Here is a 21,333-nt window from a genome sequence, read left to right as displayed (position 1 = left end):
GATGTGCATGACGATGACTACGACAACTGATCGCTTTTGGCCACAAAATAACTACCCAAAAGCATATTCAATATTGATCTATCGTGCCGAGGCATTGCATTGAATCATACGCGATCATCGCGAAGTCGATCTCGCACACAATTTCCATATAAGCATTTTCTTGAGGCGATGAACTTATTTTCTCTTTGGATTTTTCGAACGATTTTTTTTTTATTTTAAAACTTATTATTACAATTACGTAACTAAATACACTGCAGCTACCATTTCTGAGCACACATGCAAAAAGACGAACGTATAGGTTCGGGCTATATAATATATAGATTTCATAAGGGTGGGCACGGTGTACACTATTTATGAGATGGATAATTGATTTTAAATACACATCAATCTCTCGCCATTGATGCAAAAATGATGGTGTTTTAGCCAAAAGAGCTGTTTTGGCCTCTGTTGTATGTGTCATTACCACGTATAATTGAAACCACAAGAAAATAATGCCAAACAACAAAAAAAACGCTTTCAAAAAAGACTCAAAAAAGGTTTTTACTTTCTAAAGTTTCATTTCATCTAGTGTACACCCTGCGTCCTACACAAAAAAAAAAAAAACAAGAGTAAAAAAAAGTAAGACACAACATTTCGTGTACCGTCAATAAATGCAGTGTACATTTTTGGAGAAAAAAGACTCAATTCATTTCCAAAAAAGTGTATTCCGAAAGATGTCTTCATAATTAATTAGCGATTCTTTAATTGTCACAAGAAACCTTAGCCTTCAATCCAATCCAATTTCAAATCGGTTGTCCAGTGAATGTCACGTCTTGGACCCCAGGTCAAAATCTATGAACATGTGTGTCGTAGCAGAAAAAGTGGTAATATGTGCACTTTGAAAATCGTCTTCTGACTATGGTTTTCTCAAAAGTGCAGCATGGGTAGCGTTGCAGTACATGGACTTTATGTTGTGTTTTATGAGAATAGTTTCTAGCGAAATTCAAAGTACATGTCTCTACGATTTCTTAGTAGTCTCAGCTTAATTCTCATCCCATCATGTACACCTTTTGTCTTTTTCTCTGTATGATGTGAAACCACTTTTCACATCGGAATCAACAGTTGAATCTCAATTATTTACTTTTGTTCGTATTACGTCGATGCGATTTCTTTCAAGAGAAAGAGAGAATTTAGAGAGTGAGTTTCGACACATTTTGAGAATAGACGATAATTAGGATGAAGATTTAAGAATGAATCGAAATATAATTTTTTTGCTTTTAGTGAATTTTTATTTCAACTCTTTTCGAATGTATACCTATGAACAGCTTGAAATCACTGAAATTCTTAGCCACGAATTAATTAATCATAAATTGAAAAGATCTTGCATTCACAAATCGTGAGTTAGCTTATTGATGAAATACTATTGTTTCATGAAATAAGAGAAGCGAGCGAGCGAAAAAAAACCACTTAAATATGAATTCCTTTGAATTCTTTGCTACATCTTAACAATTTCATCCGATTCCAAATGCTTATAACTTACGGATAAATTGCCCTTACAAAATACAATCCGCAACATTTTGAGCAACGATTTTTTTTTGCTTCTGCTGTTGTGTGTAGCTGACGTGAATTCAAAGAATTCAAATTAAGAAAGAATCAAAAAACGATTCCAAAAAAGCCGTACTAAATGTGCGCCATCATGTACGCTCACGTTTTTTTTTTGCTCTCTAAACTTTTTTTTTCTCTCAACAAATTACCTTTTATCTTCACCAAGTTGCTTGTTTTCGTGTGTGTTTTACCATTCAAGAACACTTAATTAGGCGCGAATGAAAGAAGTTCACAATCTCAAAACATATATATCGTGTGATTATATCATGAAACCATACAGATTAATGGTGTTGCATGAATATGTTTATCTATTGTAAGATTCTTTCGTTCGCAGCGACGGCATATAACGAAATGTTGACAAAAAAAACAGTAGCTAAGATGAACGAACATGTAGCATCGATTTCAAACATGTTTTTTTTATTTCTTCGTCATGTACTCTCATCATTTAATACCAAATTAGTCCGAGATCAGATTCGTTTGAGTATTTGAATGCATTTTAAATTCTATTTGAAATATTCTGTAGAAATCTCCTTGTTTGTCGACCGAGGTTGAACAAGGTTTTTTTTTCGAAGACTATAAATTACATAGGAACCGTCATTTGGCCACTATTTGTCCTTCGTTTTGAAATTATTGCGATTAAGAAAAAAAAGTGGTGTAAAATAGCAAAATCATTCTCGACGACTGGAGGAGATTTGAACGATTGAGTACGATGATGTGTGTGTGATGTGTTTGACCGTTGCAAAAAAAACCTAATATTGAACACTGAACCGATTTTTAACGAGCTAACACAACTTCTAAATAGAAAGATTTAGTGCACAATATGCGTGGTATGTCCATCGTGAACGGGACAATCAACCTGTTTTCAATGTTGTGTGTGTGTTATTTGTATGCATCTTCAATTTTATGATCCACATTACGTGAACTGAATCACTGAATACAGTTACTGACCAATTGCGATGCAAATCAAGCAGACATACGCATTTAAAATTCCAGTAACAGACTGCACAGACTGGATTTCATGTAGGACGGCCAGTTTTCGGTTCCATTCGATTTGTCTGGGCAATTATATTACTCTGAGAGTTTAAAACTCGATAAAACAATTTGTAAAAGAAGCAAAATATCATTTTACACTGACTTTTCTTCACATCATCATTGAAAAACAAAATTGCATTTCGGTAAGAAAAAAAAACGTCCGAATAAAATGCAATAAAATGTCTCTTTAATTTCGCCCAGTAAATTGATAACAAACGAAAACTTTTATTCGTGCATTCGGGGTGGCCAAGTTACAACATTCAATCTTGAAGTGATTGTGTTGCTTCTGTTTTGATGTGAATAAACTCTTGCATGAAACCATTGGCATCTTGCGCTATCAATTTATATATCTACTTTTGTTTTTTGTTGTTGGTTTTCATGTGTGAGCATTTGTCTGTGCGATACATCATTTAAAAAAAGCATTTACAGTTTCGTTTGAAATGTTAATTAAAATTATGTTTTGATGCGCGTTAAATATGTTTGTTTTAACAGCCTACTAGAATTTGTTAGCGTTACCTTGTGCACTTTTTAAGTGATTTGAAAAAAAGAAAAAATGAACATAAAAAGGCGCACAATAACACAAGTATTGTATTGCCATGCATGTTAAAAATCCGTTTTATGATCGGGCAACCGTGCCATGTAAGCACCCCAAAAAAAATGAAAACTACAAAGTATTGAAGGTAACATGCGAATCAAATGGAAAAAAAGAGAGCCAACACAACACATAGCCGCAATTATATTTCATTCAAAAGAAGAGAGCCACTTTATATTATGCAATGAACAGTGCTCATCTCATAATAGAGTTTTATACACGAGTAGCATAGAAAAAACAACTTAGCCATCGTCAATTCGAAATGAATTGTTGTTGTTTTCTTTTATCAATCGATGCAAAATCACATTATCGATGTAATGGGAATTAAATCAAGAGAGAACCGCTATTGACAATTCACAATGCAACGAAATTAATGGCAACTAATTGACAAGACACTCAACAAGGTGTTAGACCGAACAAAAGATTTTAACAAATCTATTTGGCGACTAGAAATAGTCTATTATAAATGAACTAGACAACGAATTACATAAATTTTAAGCTCATTACAAATGATGACAATAATAATAATTATTGATGGATTTTTTTTTTGAGTCTTTCATTTCCATTCGCAATTTTTTTTTTTTTTTTGAAGTGTTGTTAATGTTATTTAGTTTCTAATGTATGTATTTAGTATTTCAGTATTTTAATGCGATTTTGGTTTTGTTCGCTCTTCAATTACAGGGTGAATTGTGCACTTTTACTTCAAGGCGCGGTATGGAGTGTATGCCATTGAGAACATCATCGGGAGCATATCATTATCACGTGAACGATCAAACAAAATCTCTACAGGTAACTAATGATATTTAACGAATATTGTTTTAATTTGTTTAATGATATGCGGCGAAATAAAGTTTATTTTATCGTTTATAATTTTGTATTGTTTTGAAGGTTCTTCAAAGCATACTCTTTATTCCAGTAAAACTTTTTGTCTATTCATTCTATGGTTTTCATTAAGTACGTTTGCAACTAAAATCAGTGTTTAGCAGCATAAATATGCAGTGAATGACAAATGATTGGCATGCATACTGTGTGTAATGTTTCATTTTAAAATTAACGATTTTTAGTCGGCCATACAAAAGCAAATGACATGGAACAAAACATTTATCTTGAACTTTACCTTATGAACTTCATGGTATCGACCATTGTAATCGCATTGTTTGTGCACACAATTTCCATATATGAATTGTTCTTTTCGATGTGGTTTCAAAGCGATTAAAAATGTATGTGACTAGGGGAAAGTGTTTCACACACTATGTTATTTTCGATATCAACAACACCACAACCATCACCACAAACCATCTTACAGGTCTATGAGAGTGTTGCACCATGTATTCCGTTGAAAAAATTGTGCCCCGAAGCATACATATAAGTTTTACGATTGAATAGTTCACCCTGACGATGGCCCGCAGAATATTACGTTTTGCGGTGTACAATGGTGTGTGTCCTTGTTAACAATGTATGCAATTTTGTCAATATGAAATTCGAACGAAAATCATATCCATCTTTTGGCCGTTCGCTTTCAATACCGACACTTGCGAATTTAAAAAAAAAAACAAGGAACTTTATGGAATTACATCAGTTTATTACTTTTTGTTTCGCTCAGCCCATGAATATTGAAAAAACCAAATTCCCAACAGTGGTTTTGGTGTGCATTCAGACTCGAGTCATTTATAAAAAAAATAATTTACTTTTTTTTTCGCATTATAAAATCACAATAAAAACAGACATTGCATGTGTGGCATGTATTGGACTAAAATACACATAAACATGTAATGCATGAGTTACCGACTCAGACTTTCTATTTAATATGATTTCAAGGTAAAAAAAATACTCGCGCAAAATAACTGTACACAGTTGATGCACACAGAAAAAGAGCCACACACATAGATAACATAGGTATATTTGTAATGGCAAAGCCGCTATATACTTGATGATTGCATTTGAATGGGTAAGAATTGATGTGGCCTGAAATGCCGCTGAAAATTAAAGGGCAACATGAAAAATTCTTTGTTTGAAGTTACAGTATGTTGTTTTTTATTTTCAACCAAATTTCGGGTCACTTTAACTCTTACCCAATGCATTTAATCAACAATGTCAGATTGTGTTTGTTTCCAAAATCTTTAAGACACTAAATCCCCATGCACAATCGAGTATGTTTTATAGCCAAAGTGAGAACCTTATCGACTATAGTCCCCCGGGGAGGAAATGATGCGAACTGAAACGAACATAACCAAACGAGACGTTGACAACTCTGCAACGCAGAAATTTGATGTGTAAAAATGAATGAAGACGTGAAGTGTGTCGTTCCGATATTAATTGGCCAAAAGTTGGCCTTAAAGATTATTCCATAACAAAAAATAAGAATGCAATGGAATATTTGTATTTTACATTGTTTTATTATGGCTGTTATTGCAGCTACTGCGCGTCTCTTTCAATTTAATTTATCGCATTCGCCAATTAATTTGTTACGAATTATGCTTTGGGTACCGAGACGGCAATTAGCTGAATCATTGCTATTGTGTGTTATGATGGTTGTTCCAATCAAACTTAAGTTCGGCTCGGAAAAATAAAAATCGACCGATTATTTTTGTTATTTTTATTACTGCAGTCGCACTCACATTGCAACGGTCTGATTTGTATTTACTCAAACATTGTATATTGTTCGGCTGTGCGAGTAAATCAGTTTTGTTCGGGCAATTCGCTTACACAGATTCGTCGTGGTAAAACAAGCAATTATTATTCATTCATAAAATACTATACATCCATGCACACACACACACACACACACTCAAAATTTCCATTCGCAGAATTAAAGTCTTATCTTGTGTTCAAAATGAGATAAGCTTTTTTAAATGTTACGTTCCTCGGAAATGAACCGAACTGAGAAAGAGGTATAAAATCGAAGAGATGTGAAAAAAGACAGCGAGCAAGACACACAGAGAGAGTGAAAAAAAAAGAAAGAAAGACGAAGAAGATTGAAAGTGATTATTGTGTATTAGTTTTGTGTGCATACGTAAATAATCCCAATGAGTGAAGTGATTTTGTGCAATGAATGCTTTTCTGTGTTTAAATTATGGTTATTGATTCTGATTTGGGAAGTTATGAAAACATTACAATTTTGGATAAAACTTAAAAATGTAATCAATGAAAAATGCACAATTATTCTTTTGATTTGTTGCCATCATCTAGATAAATAAATTTCCATGTGAAAACAATTCTTTTATAAATGACATTAATTTTCATTGTTTAATTTTGAATGCAGGAACTGCAGAATGAAGTCGGCGCATTGTTGGAATTTCGGGATTTGGTCATTGAAACATTTCCAGATCTCAAAAATAAAATGGCTTCAATATCAGCGTCCAGTACCGGTGTGCCGTCAGCGTCATTGTTGGCTTCAAGGTAAGTAAACAAAGACGAAAAACAAAACGAAACATAAAAACTGTACCCTTTTGACCTTTTATGAAAAGTAAACCGTTCAAATGAATTTTAAATGTGATACACATTTCTGATTTTCTTCTTCTTTTTTTCCGCTTAATTTTCTATCAATAAAAAAAAAATGCGAACATGCGCAGACGTGACTGGGAACCAGGTATTCGTGTTCGACGTAAACTAAATCACAAAGAAACATCCGATATTCATAATTCGTCTTCGTTGACTCGAAGCCGAAGTAATTCGCATAGTAATAAGAAGGAACCAAAGAGTGGCGAAGGTAATAATGCTAGTGTTATACAAGACTCGGGATTTTCCACCGAAACCAGCTCATCAAAGGAGACGCATAGTGCGACGTCAACAAATGGAGCTGGCGTTACAACTGCCATCGGTGGTGGCAGTAGTAGTAGTAATTCAGCATCCGGCTTCCAGCGCGTATCGCATGAAGCCGAAGACGAATTATGGAATTTATTAGATGTGATACATAGAAAAAGTACACGGCTACGTGATGAAATGGAACATTTGCGGCTGATAGAAGGTGGTGATGGTAAAAATTCCGATTCACATCATTTACACCATGATCATGATCATCAATATATGGCCACACATGAAACAAGCAATCGTCATTTAACCGATATATTTCAAATGGAATTGAATCGGATAAATGGTGAAGATATGGTTACATTACGCAAAGATCGTGATCGTTTGCTTGATAAATTAGCTGAAATGGAAGCCGAAGTGGTGGCCGGTCGAATACGAACAAATCAAATGGAAGACGATGTGAATGCATTAACCATAGTCAAACGTGATCTAGAGGAACAATTACGAATTGCACTTAGTCAAAAACTAGAGCTAAATAGCCGATTGCATGATTTGATTTCCGATCGAAATGACATTCCAGCGAGGTATGGCAAACATTTCATTTTTTTTTTTTTCAATTCAAAACAAAATATTCATGTTCTTTCTTTTCCTCGTCGCTTTTAATAAACATATGGAAATTAAACAGTTATGCAGATTTGCCGAAGACTCGTCAACGCTCATCGATGGCTGTACGAAAACTATCGTCGCCGGATACATCAACGTATCATCATTCGAATGTGTTGTTGGGAAATAAGTTTAGTGGCAATAGCAATACCGTTACAAATAATACATTTTCAGCAGTCATTGTTAAGTCATCCGGATCATCGCAATTACCAAATTCAAAAGTCACTGTGGACACTGATATGAACAGTGAATTGTTCGGCGATGGAACGATAACGCAAGCAAATAAACAACAAGAATACACATTGGGCCGTTTAGATGGTTTGGTCAGTTCGCCAAATCGATGTAGTAAAGTGCGAGTGGCCGATTCCAGAAAAATAGCTGCCATATTATTAGAAACAAATATCGTCGAACTGCAACGACATTTATTGACAATTACAGTTCAAAATCAGGTCAGTTTCAAATTAAAAATTTTATAAGAAAATCCAAATACTATTGCTCAAAATTTTGTGTGTAATGCAATGGAATTATAGCCAATGCAAGAACGGAAGTTACCTCATACCGCATAAGCGTACGCATATTTTGAAAAAACATGCATAGAAAATGTTTTTTTATGAAACAAGGACGGTCAATTCATTTTAACATTTAAACATACAGCAACTATGCTTATTGCAATTATTATTAATTTTATGATAATTTTTTTCAATTAAAAAAAAACACGCGCTTCTCTTGTAAAAGGAAATCGTATCGCAGTTCTAGTTCAATAAACAGCCGCATACCTTTGATTCTGAATTGGAATTAAAAACAACGAAATGATTTCAACTCAAAAGTCTTGAATCAGCCAGTGGGTGTGCATTGGCTTTTTGCTCTGAATTAATTGCTTCTAATTTAGTTTAATTGAACATCAATTTATTTGTGAACTTAATGCGAATGATGAGAACTGAATTCAATTTTTGATCTCAGTTTTTCATGTATGTTTCAAATGGAATGGTATTTTATACAATCAACGCTCTTTTATAGCAAAGCCTCTATTCAATTTATATTTTATACATCATTCTTCTCATTTCTCTTTTTTTGAAACCGCGTTTTTTTTTCGTTCATTTTGCGCGTCATTTCAATCATACATTGCACTCGCGCATACATGATACCAAATGTACTCAAAACTCCAAATGTTGATGATTATGATGATAACCATGATGCTGTAGACACTGCCATTATTATACTATATCAGACGGTTAATGGTCTTGAATTAAGAATTAATCGAATTTGATATTATCTCTCGGTTTGTATGATGCGGTTTGAGAATGCGAAAACATGTGAAGTACTTTCATTGCACAATTTTATCTTATATTTGCCAGTATGCTCAATCAAACTCATCTCTCCGCACACTTTAAGAAAGAAAAGTAACTTTCGATTTCATTTCACACGTTATATTTTATTTTATTTTTCTTGCGGTCAATAAACTGACAATATATAACGCATTCCACATACAGATGTCTGATGTGCAATAATTTTGGTGGCACAAACAAAACGTATTTATCAAATTAAATACTTTCGTATTGAAGCAAAATCAAAATATCACAGAATTCACAGCTACACAAAATTAGCTTCCCTTTCGATGTGGAAATTGTAGACACACTTCAAAATTGAATGACAAAAATAATACTATAATTTTTTTTTAAGCACTTAATCATATGTTAAGAGACCGAATACCATTATAATGGTAAATGTAATTTTGTGCAATGTTTTCATGCGACGCTAAAACAAAGACGAAAAAAGAAACCATTGAAAAATCAACCGGTGTTAAGAAAGTATTGCAAACTGAAATGGATTATAAACTCTAGTTGTCATTGCATATGTTTGTTTGGTTGTGATTTGCACAAAAGAATGCATTTTCTGCAAAATAACACTTAATGCATTCGTTACGTTAACGCTAGACTTTTGTATGCTAAACTTTCTCGTGAAATGATGCAACTCGATCAAAATATATTGCATGAAAAATCAAAAAGATTGAACAAAAAAAAACGATTTGGTCATACAATTTTTTTTAAATAGACTGTGTCATTCGATACTCGAATTCGTAATTTGCAAACGAATCGTATACAATGAAAAGTAATTTTATTTTCGTATAAATTGCAACGAGAGCTTTTGTTGATTTTTGGTCAATGTTTGCCACAAAAAAGTGGATGTCTCATTTTTTTTGTTCATGCGTTTAATCAATTTTCGTCTAATCAACTATCACCTGTCATATTTAGTTCCGGTCGGAAGACAATAGATCTGCGTGTATTTCGTTTCAATTCTCACCTCGCCATGGGAGCCACATTAGTTAACATGTGAAAATTTTCAATACAAGTATACAGTTTGTTTCGCCACATTTCAATTTGTCGAACGATGATAATTCCATTTTAGACACACGTACACACGACGCATAAAAACATCGAAGAAAAAAAAAGAATTGAAATAGTTTCGCTTTCGTTGTATTGAATGAACATATGGAATCTTATTCGATGGTGGGGTTTTTCGAATAGATTTTATGCGAATAATGTGTTGCCTTTTGCGTTCGTGCTGAAATTTTCTCTCGTTCATTTTTTACGCCCAATTAGAGAAACATTTGAAAGCATTACCAAAATCCATTGCATTCACATTGATCGTATGTGTGTATAATTGTACCGTTGTTGCTTGGTGCTTCGGTCGCTGCCGTCGATTTTGATCTAAAGAGAAATAAAAACAGATTAACTGCATGTATCGTGCTCATGCTGCTTCATTGTATGTAACTAAAATGCGTTTTTTATGAGACTCACTTCAGCAAACTTTTTAAATTAAATTTACTTAATACGCGTACGCTTGAACTGTATTCGCATTTTTTTTTTTGAAAATTTATAATGCCTGCACGGCTGAAAGACTCAGAGTGTGTTAAGTTGTTACGAAAGAGCCACAACGAAAAGAATAGGAATTCAATGTTTTTTTTTAAATATTTATTACGAGCACAAATTAAAACATATATATATCACATAATTTGGTAATTTATCATTCTTGCGTGGTATATGAATGATGTTATCTTACAATCATACTTATGATGATGAAAAAAATAATCCGTTAACCAACTCTTTCTTTTCCTCATATGATATAGGCTCTGACACAGAGACTAGAACAAGCAACTAAGTCGAAAATATACCTAATCAAAAAATTAGATAAGGCGAAAGAGGACATTGATGACCTAAGGTTTCAAGTAAGTCTTTATTTTGCGTATAGCATCAGGATTTTGAATGAATTTTTAAAAAATGATATTTTTTCAGTTGGAAGAGCGAAATATTGAACTCGAAGGCACAAAAGCACAATTACGTGTAATGGCATCCAAATCAATGAAATCGGATTATGGTTCGTCAGTGATTATGAATCAAGTGTCGACGCCAAGTATGAAAGCAATGACACCGTTGGTATTAGATGATCTACAAAATACAAGTAGCACGGAATCGGCCCACGATAATGCGGAACGTGATAGTAGCGTACGTGGTACAACATCAAAATATCGTCCGAGTAAAATTCCATTGCCGGGTTCAAAGAGTTATTTAGCACCGAAACCGCCAACGGGACGAAATTTTGTAAATTCACGCAGCCCATCGGGACCGCCGTCAAATAAAAGTCTCAATAAAAGTACCAGCAGTCTAAATAGTCGATATGATGTATCAAATTCAATGCAACAAAAAATTACACAGATTTCAACATCACCAAATCTTTATCGGCCCGAATCGGCACAAAGTCTACGCAAAGATATGTCATTAAATAATACAAATCGAAGCAGTTCATCGTCGATACCCGTTTCGACGCCAAAATCATCACCGACCCGAACAAATCCAGCCAAAAATTCACCAGTACCAAAAAGTAAACGGGAATCACTCACATCAAAAGTACGAAATATGGATTCAATGACATTGTCTCGTATGCACACATCACCATCACATCAAGCATCAGTCACATCAACGCAACCACAATCACCAATTCATTCAACCGGCACACCCACACACCATCTAAATAATAGCAATTGCAACAACAACAGTAGCAATCATCTATACAAATCCAATTCAAAAAAAGATCTGAGCTCGAGCTTTTCCATTGGACAAAAGAAACAGCAAAATTCCGCCAATAATTCACCAATCCGACGTGTTAGTAGCAATAGTTTTGGTAGCAAAGGCATCGATTTATCGAATACCTCCGAACCCGTACAAACCGAAAAGGTACAAACCAATTTACGCAGAATTTGGAATATGCTTAGAATTTAACAAACAAAAAATAAATGAACAACACAAACTCAATATTGCCCAATAACGAGCAGTATTTTTGGAAAAAAGGCATAAATTTAACTACTCATGTGGAGGGGAATACAGATTTTTGTGCGTCTGGGCTTGCCACTCCCGACTATCGTTTGTGATTTACGTCCAAAAAGAACTAAGCAATTGTAATGATTTGTGCATCAGCTTTCAGGCGTCAAAAATGTCAGTTATTTGTTTTTTTTTACATTTTTGTTAAATTATCTAATTTTCAGCCATTATTACTTATTTATGATATTTTTTTTGGGAAAGTATTTGAAAAGGGAAACAAATAGGAACATTTTTTAAAAAAAAGAGTTAAAGTTATCCAGTTCATTTTCAAAAATGTTAATTTAAAAAGACCAAACACTCAAATTGATTAAAACGGTGTTTCGACCGAACTTGCTCATTCATTTTATACATATATACATATCGCTGAGGGAGGACAGACATTTTACTAATTAACTATGGATTAGAACAAAAACAATTAGCTGGCATTATGATCGACTTGGGAGCATACGATACAATATGTGTATACATTTATTATTCCGATTAACTATTTTGAAAGAATTGATATAGACAGACAAAAGCAATTGTATTTTCATATTTAAAAAATAATGAACATTTATAATAGAAAAAAGTATTTTTTTTAAGAAGACTTATGAATTATGTGATGTTTGTTCACGACGATATTGTTTCAAATGTGACAAATAACGCAGCTGGTCTCAGAGAAATAACAAAATCAACAAATTACAAATTATTTTCGAAGTCCAATTTATTTTAACAAACAAAAAATCATCAGAACGTTTTTTTTTTGTCGCACGCAATTAATTGTCAGAATATTGTTTATTTTTCTATATATTTGAAAAACAAAAACTGAGTTGGACTAACTCAAATTAAAAAAAAAAAACGAATAATTGTGGTATAGAGTTAATTTTGCAATATCACAAATGAGTCGTTTCGACTGGAGAAATGTCTCTTATTTTCTTCCAAATAATAGTGCAGCAATCAAAAACTACGCTTTTTGTGCATAGATTTGTTGTTGTAATTTGTAAAGAAAAAAAAGATCTGTATAAAAAAAACGATTTAGGCTTGATGCTGTACGATTATTTCCAACAAAATTCGATTGATTTGTCCACCCGCAACGATCCAAATGTAACTGGGATTATTACGGATTCGAGAGTTTATATTTTGTACATATTTAAAACAAAAAAGCGAAGAAGGAAAAGAAGAATGAAAAATGAAGAATTCCATTAGATTGTTTACTGAAATTTATACATTTAGTTTTCACATATAAAAAAAAATCTTCTTGTTTGAAAATGCTTTAGAATAATTTTAATTCTTTACGTGTGCGACCGTTAATCACCTTCTTTTTATTATATATTTTTTCTGTTTAAACAAAAAATGAAACAAATCAAAACCTTTATGTTGTGATTAGTGTAACAATATAAAACAATAATATTAAAATTTTAATTTTCACGTTTTTCATTTAAATTGGTTATCTCAGCAAACGCTGCAAATTTGCATGAATTTCTTTCTATTTATCTTTCTTTCTGTTTTTTTTCTCGATCTTTCTTTGGTTATGATGTTTTTTTATTTCTGTTTTTTCTTGTTGTTGTTTCTCTTTTGTGAATTTATTTTTCATTCCAATTGTCACTAAAACATTTGTGTGTGTGTGTGCTGTGCGAAGATGAGGACTTTCACGGCCATTCGTCGAAACGGTTTTCCATGGTTTAGGATTGAAACAAAATTTTGCCCGCCGCACATGAATGCTTGAGCCGGCAAACGGAAAAACATCAGCACGAATAACGTTCTTTGACTAACACTGATCCTGATAGCCAATTAATTTAATGAGCCATCGCCGTTGCAGCAACTAATCAAAATCTGCTCTGTCGCCGCAAAATATATTGTTGTGTGTGTATATGTCTGTTTTGTGGAATTCGCGCTTTAATATCCAATCGTATCATATTCACGCTGAACGATGCAACAGCAACAATAAAGACAATAAACGCCATTCATCCTGCGCATTTTGCGAATGTTGACTTCACATACTCTTGATTTATACAACACATAACATGAACCCACAATAAATCGAACAACAACAAAACATTTTATAAGAAACACACACAATATTGCACACGAACTTAAGGCGCATTAACTTCTCTCCTCATTTACTTTTCGTAAGTTCCATATTTTGATTTAATTTCAGTTTTTATATTCATTAGTTTATATTCGTTGTTGTTATTTTTGACGTTTTTTTTTTCATTTAGATTTTTTTCATTAAAATAAACCATATGCTTGGATTTTTAGATCGTATTTAGTTTTTTTTACGAAAAAAGTAGTTTTTGATTTGATTTTTTTTTTTTTGCAAGCAAGTATTTTCGTGATATGAAGATTTTGACCGCAAATTTGTTTAACCATTCCTGAGCTAGTTCATTCAATACTACCAAAAACCTCAAATATTCAGCTATTAATGAAAGAACCAACATTTGATTTTAACACTCTAACAAACATTTATGAAATCATGCACGTCCATTGAACTGTTTGTTTATTAACATCAAAATTATAGCTAAAAATATAATCTAAATGTTGTTCGTCGTGTCTAAATTAATCTAATGGAATTAAGTGTTTTTGAAAACTAATAACCTTAACCACTAAATATTCTCTTTTGTCCGCATCATTAGTGAATGTATTGATTTAATTTATAATGCTGGCTTCAAATTTATCCACAGATTGATGATGTTGAATATAATCCAGATTTAATTCGAGAATATTTGATGAGAAATCGTGAACCACCGGCAATATTTCAACCGTCCGCAATGACAACATACAATCCATTGAAAGCGCTTCAGCAACGATTTGTAAATATGGCATACCGACATCCACAATTGTTGATCGGTGAAAAAGATGAGGGCGACAAAATCGAAACGGAACTATATGAACATGAAATGATCAACACCGAAAATTTCAACGATCCCAAATTTCGATCATTCAAATTGAATATATTCGAGAGCAACAATGAAAATGCAACAACATCGAAACCAATAAATACCGATTGCCGACTAATTGGAAATGTAAAACCAAATCTTATCAAAACGTGGGAACAATTGAACGGCACAATGGCATCACATTCATATCCAAAAGAAAGCAACGAACAACTGAATGCACGACAAACGCACATTAGTCCCATGATTTACTTCAATAACAATCATATGGTATTTGATCAAAAGATGCCAACCACATCGAAAAATAACGAAAGTTTTGTTATAAAACGACCTGCATCACAATCCGGCCACTATTATGATAGCATAGATAATGAATCGATTGTAACCGAAGATGATGAGGAACAACTAATCGCATCACTGTGCGATGTGGAAAACGGCGGTGAAGCGATGGCCGAATACATTTCACTGATTGAAAAAAAGGAAAAATTCTGCTGGTCAATTGACAGTTGCAATTGAAACAAATCAAAAACTACTACTACTGTAACATGCCTTTTTTCCATACGAACATTTTGTATAATTAAAATTGATATAACGCAACGCACATATGACAACATTTTTACAGTTTTTTTTAAGTATAGATGATTCTGTTTCATTCGGTTTGTGACGGAGAAAACGACTTCAATAGATTTACTTTTTTTTAGTTTAAACAAGTGACTGAAATAGTAAATTAAATTGGAATTGGTGCACCATACACAAACACACCTGTTAAATCAAGGCCACTCAAACTGTTTTATATCTACGATTATTAAGTTCACATAAAACGTGTTTTTTAAATATCTGTACAATTGTACATAGTTGTGACATTCCAATATTAAAATGTATTGAAATGTAATCTAGTCGACGAAAATAGGATTATTTTTTTTAAATGAAAAAAAGATTAAATTTTGTTATATTTATTATTATTATTCTGTTTCAGTTTTCTCAATTTACTCAGTAAATTAATTATATCAATTATGGCAGAATGGAATGTAACGTTTGTAGGAAAAGAATTAGATTTGTGAAAAGTTTTCTAAAAAAAACTATGTAACACAAAACGATTTAATGTGAAACTGAACTGAAATCGAAAATGTCTGTTTGAAATTAAAAAAAAGATGAAATAATTATAATTATTAATTGTATTCGAATTAAAAGTGCTTATTTATTAAAACCAAATTTAAATTTAAAAAAATGCATTTTTCATTTATATTTTTTATAGATAAGTCCATTCAACACAAGCTCTTCAAAAAAATGTGACTTTATCAAATGTGAACATTTTCTTTCCCCCACCCAATGAGCCTAAATGATAGATTTTAGGCATAAATAGAGACATATATGCACATTTTTTTATCCTTGATGTTATGTCTCGTAATTTCAATGATTTTTTTTGAGACATCAATTTTTGGTATGATACAGTTAGGCCTATCAGTTATGCCTACGTGAAATGGCTCATTGGGTATGCAACTTTTGACACATTTTTTCTTAATGTGTCATTTTGTATTTCATAATATGATTTTTTTACCGGCGCATCAAGCAAAAATTTAATAAATAATGTTCAAAGAATTTAAGAAAAAATGTGCCAGGAGTTGCATGGGGACTCTACTATTGAAATGGACTGAATTGAATACAGAAAGGCGGATTTGTTTTTCGTTCAACAAATAAGAACGATGCTTCACAAGAACACACCGTTGCAGACAGTTTACCTCACACTTCTTGTGTGAAATCCGTAAATGCTCAAATGAAACAACGTTCGAGTTTTTCTTCGTTCATGGAAAATAAATAAATAAATTGTATTTAACACGGGTTGAATCTGGATTATACATACACAGAAAGAAAATATCAGCCGACGCTATGACTGGTACGTGCGCTCATACGTTTTTACATCTTTTACATCTATTACCATACGATTTTTCGACTGTGCGAAGAAACGCTTTTTAAAAAACAAATTACTTTTTATTATTTTATGAAGACCAAACACAAAGAGAATAAAATTGATTGGATGCATGTTTTTTTTTTCAAAGTGGTTTTTCACCTTTGATTTTATTATTTTGCATTCACATTAAAGTCGTCGGGATTTTTATCAACAATTCAATCTAAGTGGCAGTTTGAAAACAAAAAAACACATTGTTTCGAATTTTAACTTTCGCATTTATCTAAAAATTTGAAATCGCCTTAGTACGTCTTTGTTGACAAATCAAAGACGAGTATTTTGATTTACGATCAAATTTCTTTTTTTAAAATCGTTATTATGTTTAAGCATTATGAGTGCAATGTAAAAAATATAAAAAAGGTATATCTAAAATTAATAAATAGTTTCGTGAGTGCAAAACTTCAGTGTGTGTTTCAGAAATTGACAAAAAAAAAAACAAAAAGAAAGAGAAAAAATGCCGGTAAGGTATAGTAACCGTTTACTGATTTTTTATCTATTTCGTTTCTATTTGATCGGCAACATTTTTTTTAAATTTTATTTCGCTGCAAAACCCAAAACTTTCTTTCAACCCTCTAGTGCATAAACCTGAATCTTTTGCCAGAACTCATAAGTTCTTGAATGAAATATAAATTCCAAATCACTTATCACTTGAATTATATCGTGTGAGGTTCAAAGATTGATTGATTTGCCGGTCATTTGGGGGCAGTTAACAATTTAGCTATAAATAAGAATGTGCGTGAAACGAGAACTTTGAAAAAAAAATATTTATTTATTTCTTGTTTATAATTTTCCTCTTTTTTAATGCTGGAAAACAATGGTTTTGATTGTTTACTTATCTTTGTCTTTTATGTAGCGTTTTATTGAGTAAAGTATGAGAATGTTTGCATTTTAATTTTATTTTTTAAGGAACAACACAAGCACATGGGTAATATGCTGTATAGTCTAAAAAAAATTGATACACACTAGAGGGCTTGGAGCAGCTTTCAAAATTCGATACTAATTGGTTTGTATTTTTTTTATTGCGCGTATGTTTTGCACGTGAATCGAATTCTAATTAAAAAAAATCTCTTTGGAGAGAATGAATGACCACCATGACGATGACTGATTCTCGTGCAAATTGCTTTTGTTTTTCACTTAAAATAGGTCTTTAAGTAGTAGATTAGATGAAGTAATCCGTATATATCATAGCTTTTAATTAAAAAAGAACATTTAAAAAAATGAAATCAATGTAGAAATGCGAATACACACTATTTGGCTGAGCAGTCGTTTGGACTACCTTTTGGTAGCTTGCAAGTATGTTTTTTTTTCTTATCTAAATTTGATGTTATTTGTCATATAGTGTGTAATACATTTCTATTTTTGTGTTACTATTTTATTTAGTGCATTCGAATTGATTTCATTGGTGTATTTCAATTCACATTTTATTGATTTTTTTTTATTCGAAAACGAAATTCGAAATCAATAATAAATTTAACATCACGATTTTTTTTTTTGTTTATTTCACTTGTTTCGATAAATTTAAATTCTATGCGTATGTTTTGTAAATTTAATTTTTTCGCTTTTTTTTAATGTTTGTCTTGTCTTGTCTTCCAGTAGCAGAAATGGAAAAATAGACTAAAGACGGTGTAGAAGAAATGTAATGCGTATTATAATTTACACAATCGATCTTAAAAAAAAAAAAACGATTAAATGACAACTTTTACGTCAGTTTGTTCACAATTTAGTCTCGTGTCCATTAGACACAATTTTTATGCCTTTCAAACAATCGAAATCGTCACATTAATTCCAAGGTTACCATTGTCGGCAAATAGCTGTGCAATTGACGTATCAAAAACAAGGCAGTCTGAATTAAGAATTGCACTGGCAACGCCTTCATGTATTGAACGTGGCATCGCTTCCCACGTTAAACGTCTTCGATGTCCATTCAATTCTAAACGATATGCAAAGTTTTCCGCTTCCTTTCGCGATCCAATTAATTGAACGATAGCAAAAAACTGCTGATGACCATCATATTTCTCTTGTTTTTCCAGTACAAGCATAAAATGATGTCCAAAACATGACTGCATCATAACCCAATCGACGGCACCTGGTAGATTTATGTCGGTCGCTAAAAATACGATATCCTCGCCTTGTAGCGTTGTGATACTTTTGTGTGACATCATCAAATGTGGCATCACCAACTCCAATGAACCTTGCCATTTGCAACTGGCACCAGGGCATGGACATAAATATGGTCGATTTTCACACGTTTCCTCGTGATCAACTTTTTCTGTATATAGTAAGGAAGCGTGGCAACCATGCTTGCATGGAAATTTAACATTCGATGCAACCTACAATCGATAGAAGAAAAAACATGAGAATAAATTCCAATTTCAAAAAAAATGTTGTCTTACCTTTTCCATTGCTAGATTCCGAATATTCCCAAGGGACCCACGGCACGTTGGACAGCAGGTTAATTTTGACCGACAGCTCGAGCACACCAAATGACCACTTTGGCATTGCAAAATTGGTGGTAAAACATAATCAAAACAAACCTGAAAAATAAATCGATCCAAAAGTTTAGGAGGCCATTAATATGTTATCATTTATGCATTTCTTGGTTAAAAATATCAATTTAAAATGAAAATACATACTGGGCACTCGAAAAATGAAGCAAGATCAGCTGACATTCCCACGGCGTCACCACCACCTGATGAAGACAGAGACGAATTGGATGAAGATGATGCGTTCTGATCTCTACGTTTTATATTTGGTATTTTACCTAAGGGGGAAATCACAAAAGAAAAGAATACAATTTATTTAAAATAATCGAAAAAGAATCAATAAGAATTAATCAATAATAGAAAGGCAATTTTTAAGTGAATTGCCCCTCGGTATTTTACCAGACATAATTTTTGCAATCGTCCCGTCGTTTATGATTCAAACAACGCTCTGAAAAAAAAAAAAAAAAGAACAGAAATAAGTTAGTGACTGCATAGAAATTTGGTGTTGTTATTATTTTGTTTATGGTTTTATCAAACGGCTATATGAATATTTGAAATGCACAACAGAACCGAAAAAGTAACATCGAGTCAAAAAAAGCGGTTGATTGAATAAATATTGTTGAAATGAGTAAGGCGTCAAAAAAAATCAAATAAATGGGTAAAACATCAAGATATACTCAAAAATTGAATTTAACTTTACAATCGGTAAGATAACATGATTTCAAGTCAAACACAACCAGTATTGCGAATGTGAATGAATAGATAAATAGGTAATCGCGCTTCTATTGGGTATTTTACAATATTGCAAAATAATTCACTACGATATCGATATATTCATTGGAACCATTGGTATATTATGCATAACATTATTCATGCATTTTTGATGAAATCGCTATGTTTTTATCTACATATATTACCAAATTAAAATCAAATCAATAAACCTTGGTATTCATGTAGACCCACTGCATGTAGACCCACTGAAACATCTAAATAAAACAATCCGTACACACAATTCCAACGAATGTCTATTCTCTTTTTAAGCTGGTCGCTTGATTTGTTGGCAAATTCATTGAATCTCACACTGTTTTGCACTAGTCAGTCAGCACATTGGTTTATCTTTTTCTACATATATTTGTATATATATATATATATATTATTTTGTAATATCTTAAGAAGAAAAAACTATTTTCAATAAACAACAACAACAGCAACAAGAAGTCTTTTTTGTCTCTGTTTCGCTTTGTTTGTTCTACTTTTGGTAAATCTGATACTTTTATTTGAATCGCTATGGTGTCCGATTATTAAATTTCTATTGTTAACATTGGTTTATGCGTTTTATCGTTTAATTTTCTGCCGAAGATCGATATTGAATCAGGGATAATAATAAAATAATACATCTATCTACTGTTGGCCTCCATCTTTGAAGTTAACACTTTCGATGACAGAGAGACAGCCTATGCGCATGTATTTGTATGCGCATTATGTGTATGGATACGCATTGTTTTCAATTCAGTGTGTATGTATTGCAACACCAGCTGTCATTCTGAACTTGGTCATGAAAACCTTATAACGTACTTTGTAATGTACGTTGTACTACAGCATGTATTCGGACCGATTATATTTTTCATTGAAGAATTTTTTCGACTTTTTCACAAAACGTATAGAATGTGGGTCACAAATCGACACATATTAATTATGGACGGTGATGTGAAAAGATTTATAATCGACAATTCAACTTGTCTGTATCTGTTATTAGGATTTCGAAACTTACCTAAAAATACCACAGATGTCGATGCAATTAAAATGCAAGCATTTAAATAAAAAAGCGCGAAAATTAAAAAAACGGTTAAATTTGTTTTTCAATTTTTGTAAAATGAAAATCTTCGGTAAATTTATTAACATTTTTAATTAGCAACACATTTTAGCCATTTTTTTGTCATCCCATTTTTTGTTTGAAATATCTTAATTATTTGTTCAAATCTCTTTTTTTTTTGTAATAATAGTAGTTCATTTT

General features: G+C 32.4%; 2 protein-coding genes across 6 annotated transcripts in view; one reads left to right on the top strand and one right to left on the bottom strand.

Moving 5' to 3' along the window:
• The window catches only part of LOC116346818, a 45,019-nt gene extending 28,931 nt beyond the window's left edge, over positions 1–16,088 (top strand). For all 4 annotated transcript variants that reach the window (XM_031777047.1, XM_031777046.1, XM_031777050.1 and 1 more), the window contains 7 exons: positions 3,890–3,997; positions 6,471–6,607; positions 6,781–7,542; positions 7,644–8,070; positions 10,749–10,847; positions 10,915–11,853; positions 14,658–16,088. In XM_031777047.1, coding sequence (XP_031632907.1) covers positions 3,890–3,997; positions 6,471–6,607; positions 6,781–7,542; positions 7,644–8,070; positions 10,749–10,847; positions 10,915–11,853; positions 14,658–15,386 — 3,201 coding nt within the window. In that variant the 3' untranslated portion in view covers positions 15,387–16,088. The remainder of the gene's footprint in view (positions 1–3,889; positions 3,998–6,470; positions 6,608–6,780; positions 7,543–7,643; positions 8,071–10,748; positions 10,848–10,914; positions 11,854–14,657) is intronic.
• A 2,238-nt stretch (positions 16,089–18,326) lies between these two features.
• Positions 18,327–20,758, bottom strand: LOC116346899 (E3 ubiquitin-protein ligase sina). Of its 2 annotated transcripts, none has more exons than XM_031777184.1 (5): positions 20,237–20,758; positions 19,719–19,767; positions 19,470–19,597; positions 19,230–19,370; positions 18,327–19,166 (listed from the first exon to the last, which is right to left on the bottom strand). In XM_031777184.1, exons 2-5 carry the CDS (start codon positions 19,723–19,725, stop codon positions 18,594–18,596), a joined length of 849 nt encoding a protein of 282 aa, XP_031633044.1. In that variant the 5' UTR covers positions 19,726–19,767; positions 20,237–20,758; the 3' UTR covers positions 18,327–18,593. The 2 variants fall into 2 exon arrangements, with proteins under 2 accessions (XP_031633044.1, XP_031633043.1); XM_031777183.1 differs by having other exon boundaries at positions 20,261–20,758.
• Positions 20,759–21,333: the final 575 nt, after the last annotated feature.

Source organism: Contarinia nasturtii, unplaced genomic scaffold, assembly GCF_009176525.2.
Source record: "Contarinia nasturtii isolate CC-2019 unplaced genomic scaffold, AAFC_CNas_1.1 Cnas_scaffold_1699, whole genome shotgun sequence".
NCBI classification, from domain to species: Eukaryota; Metazoa; Arthropoda; class Insecta; order Diptera; family Cecidomyiidae; genus Contarinia; species Contarinia nasturtii.
This window is presented reverse-complemented; position numbering and strand designations above follow the sequence as displayed.

Coding starts and splice junctions, on each gene's coding strand:
- LOC116346899 (XM_031777184.1), bottom strand. Junction 19,371..19,469: donor CTTCATTTTTCGAGTGCCCA/GTATGTATTTTC, acceptor TTTATTTTTCAG/GTTTGTTTTGATTATGTTTT. Junction 19,167..19,229: donor GGAATCTAGCAATGGAAAAG/GTAAGACAACAT, acceptor TATCGATTGTAG/GTTGCATCGAATGTTAAATT.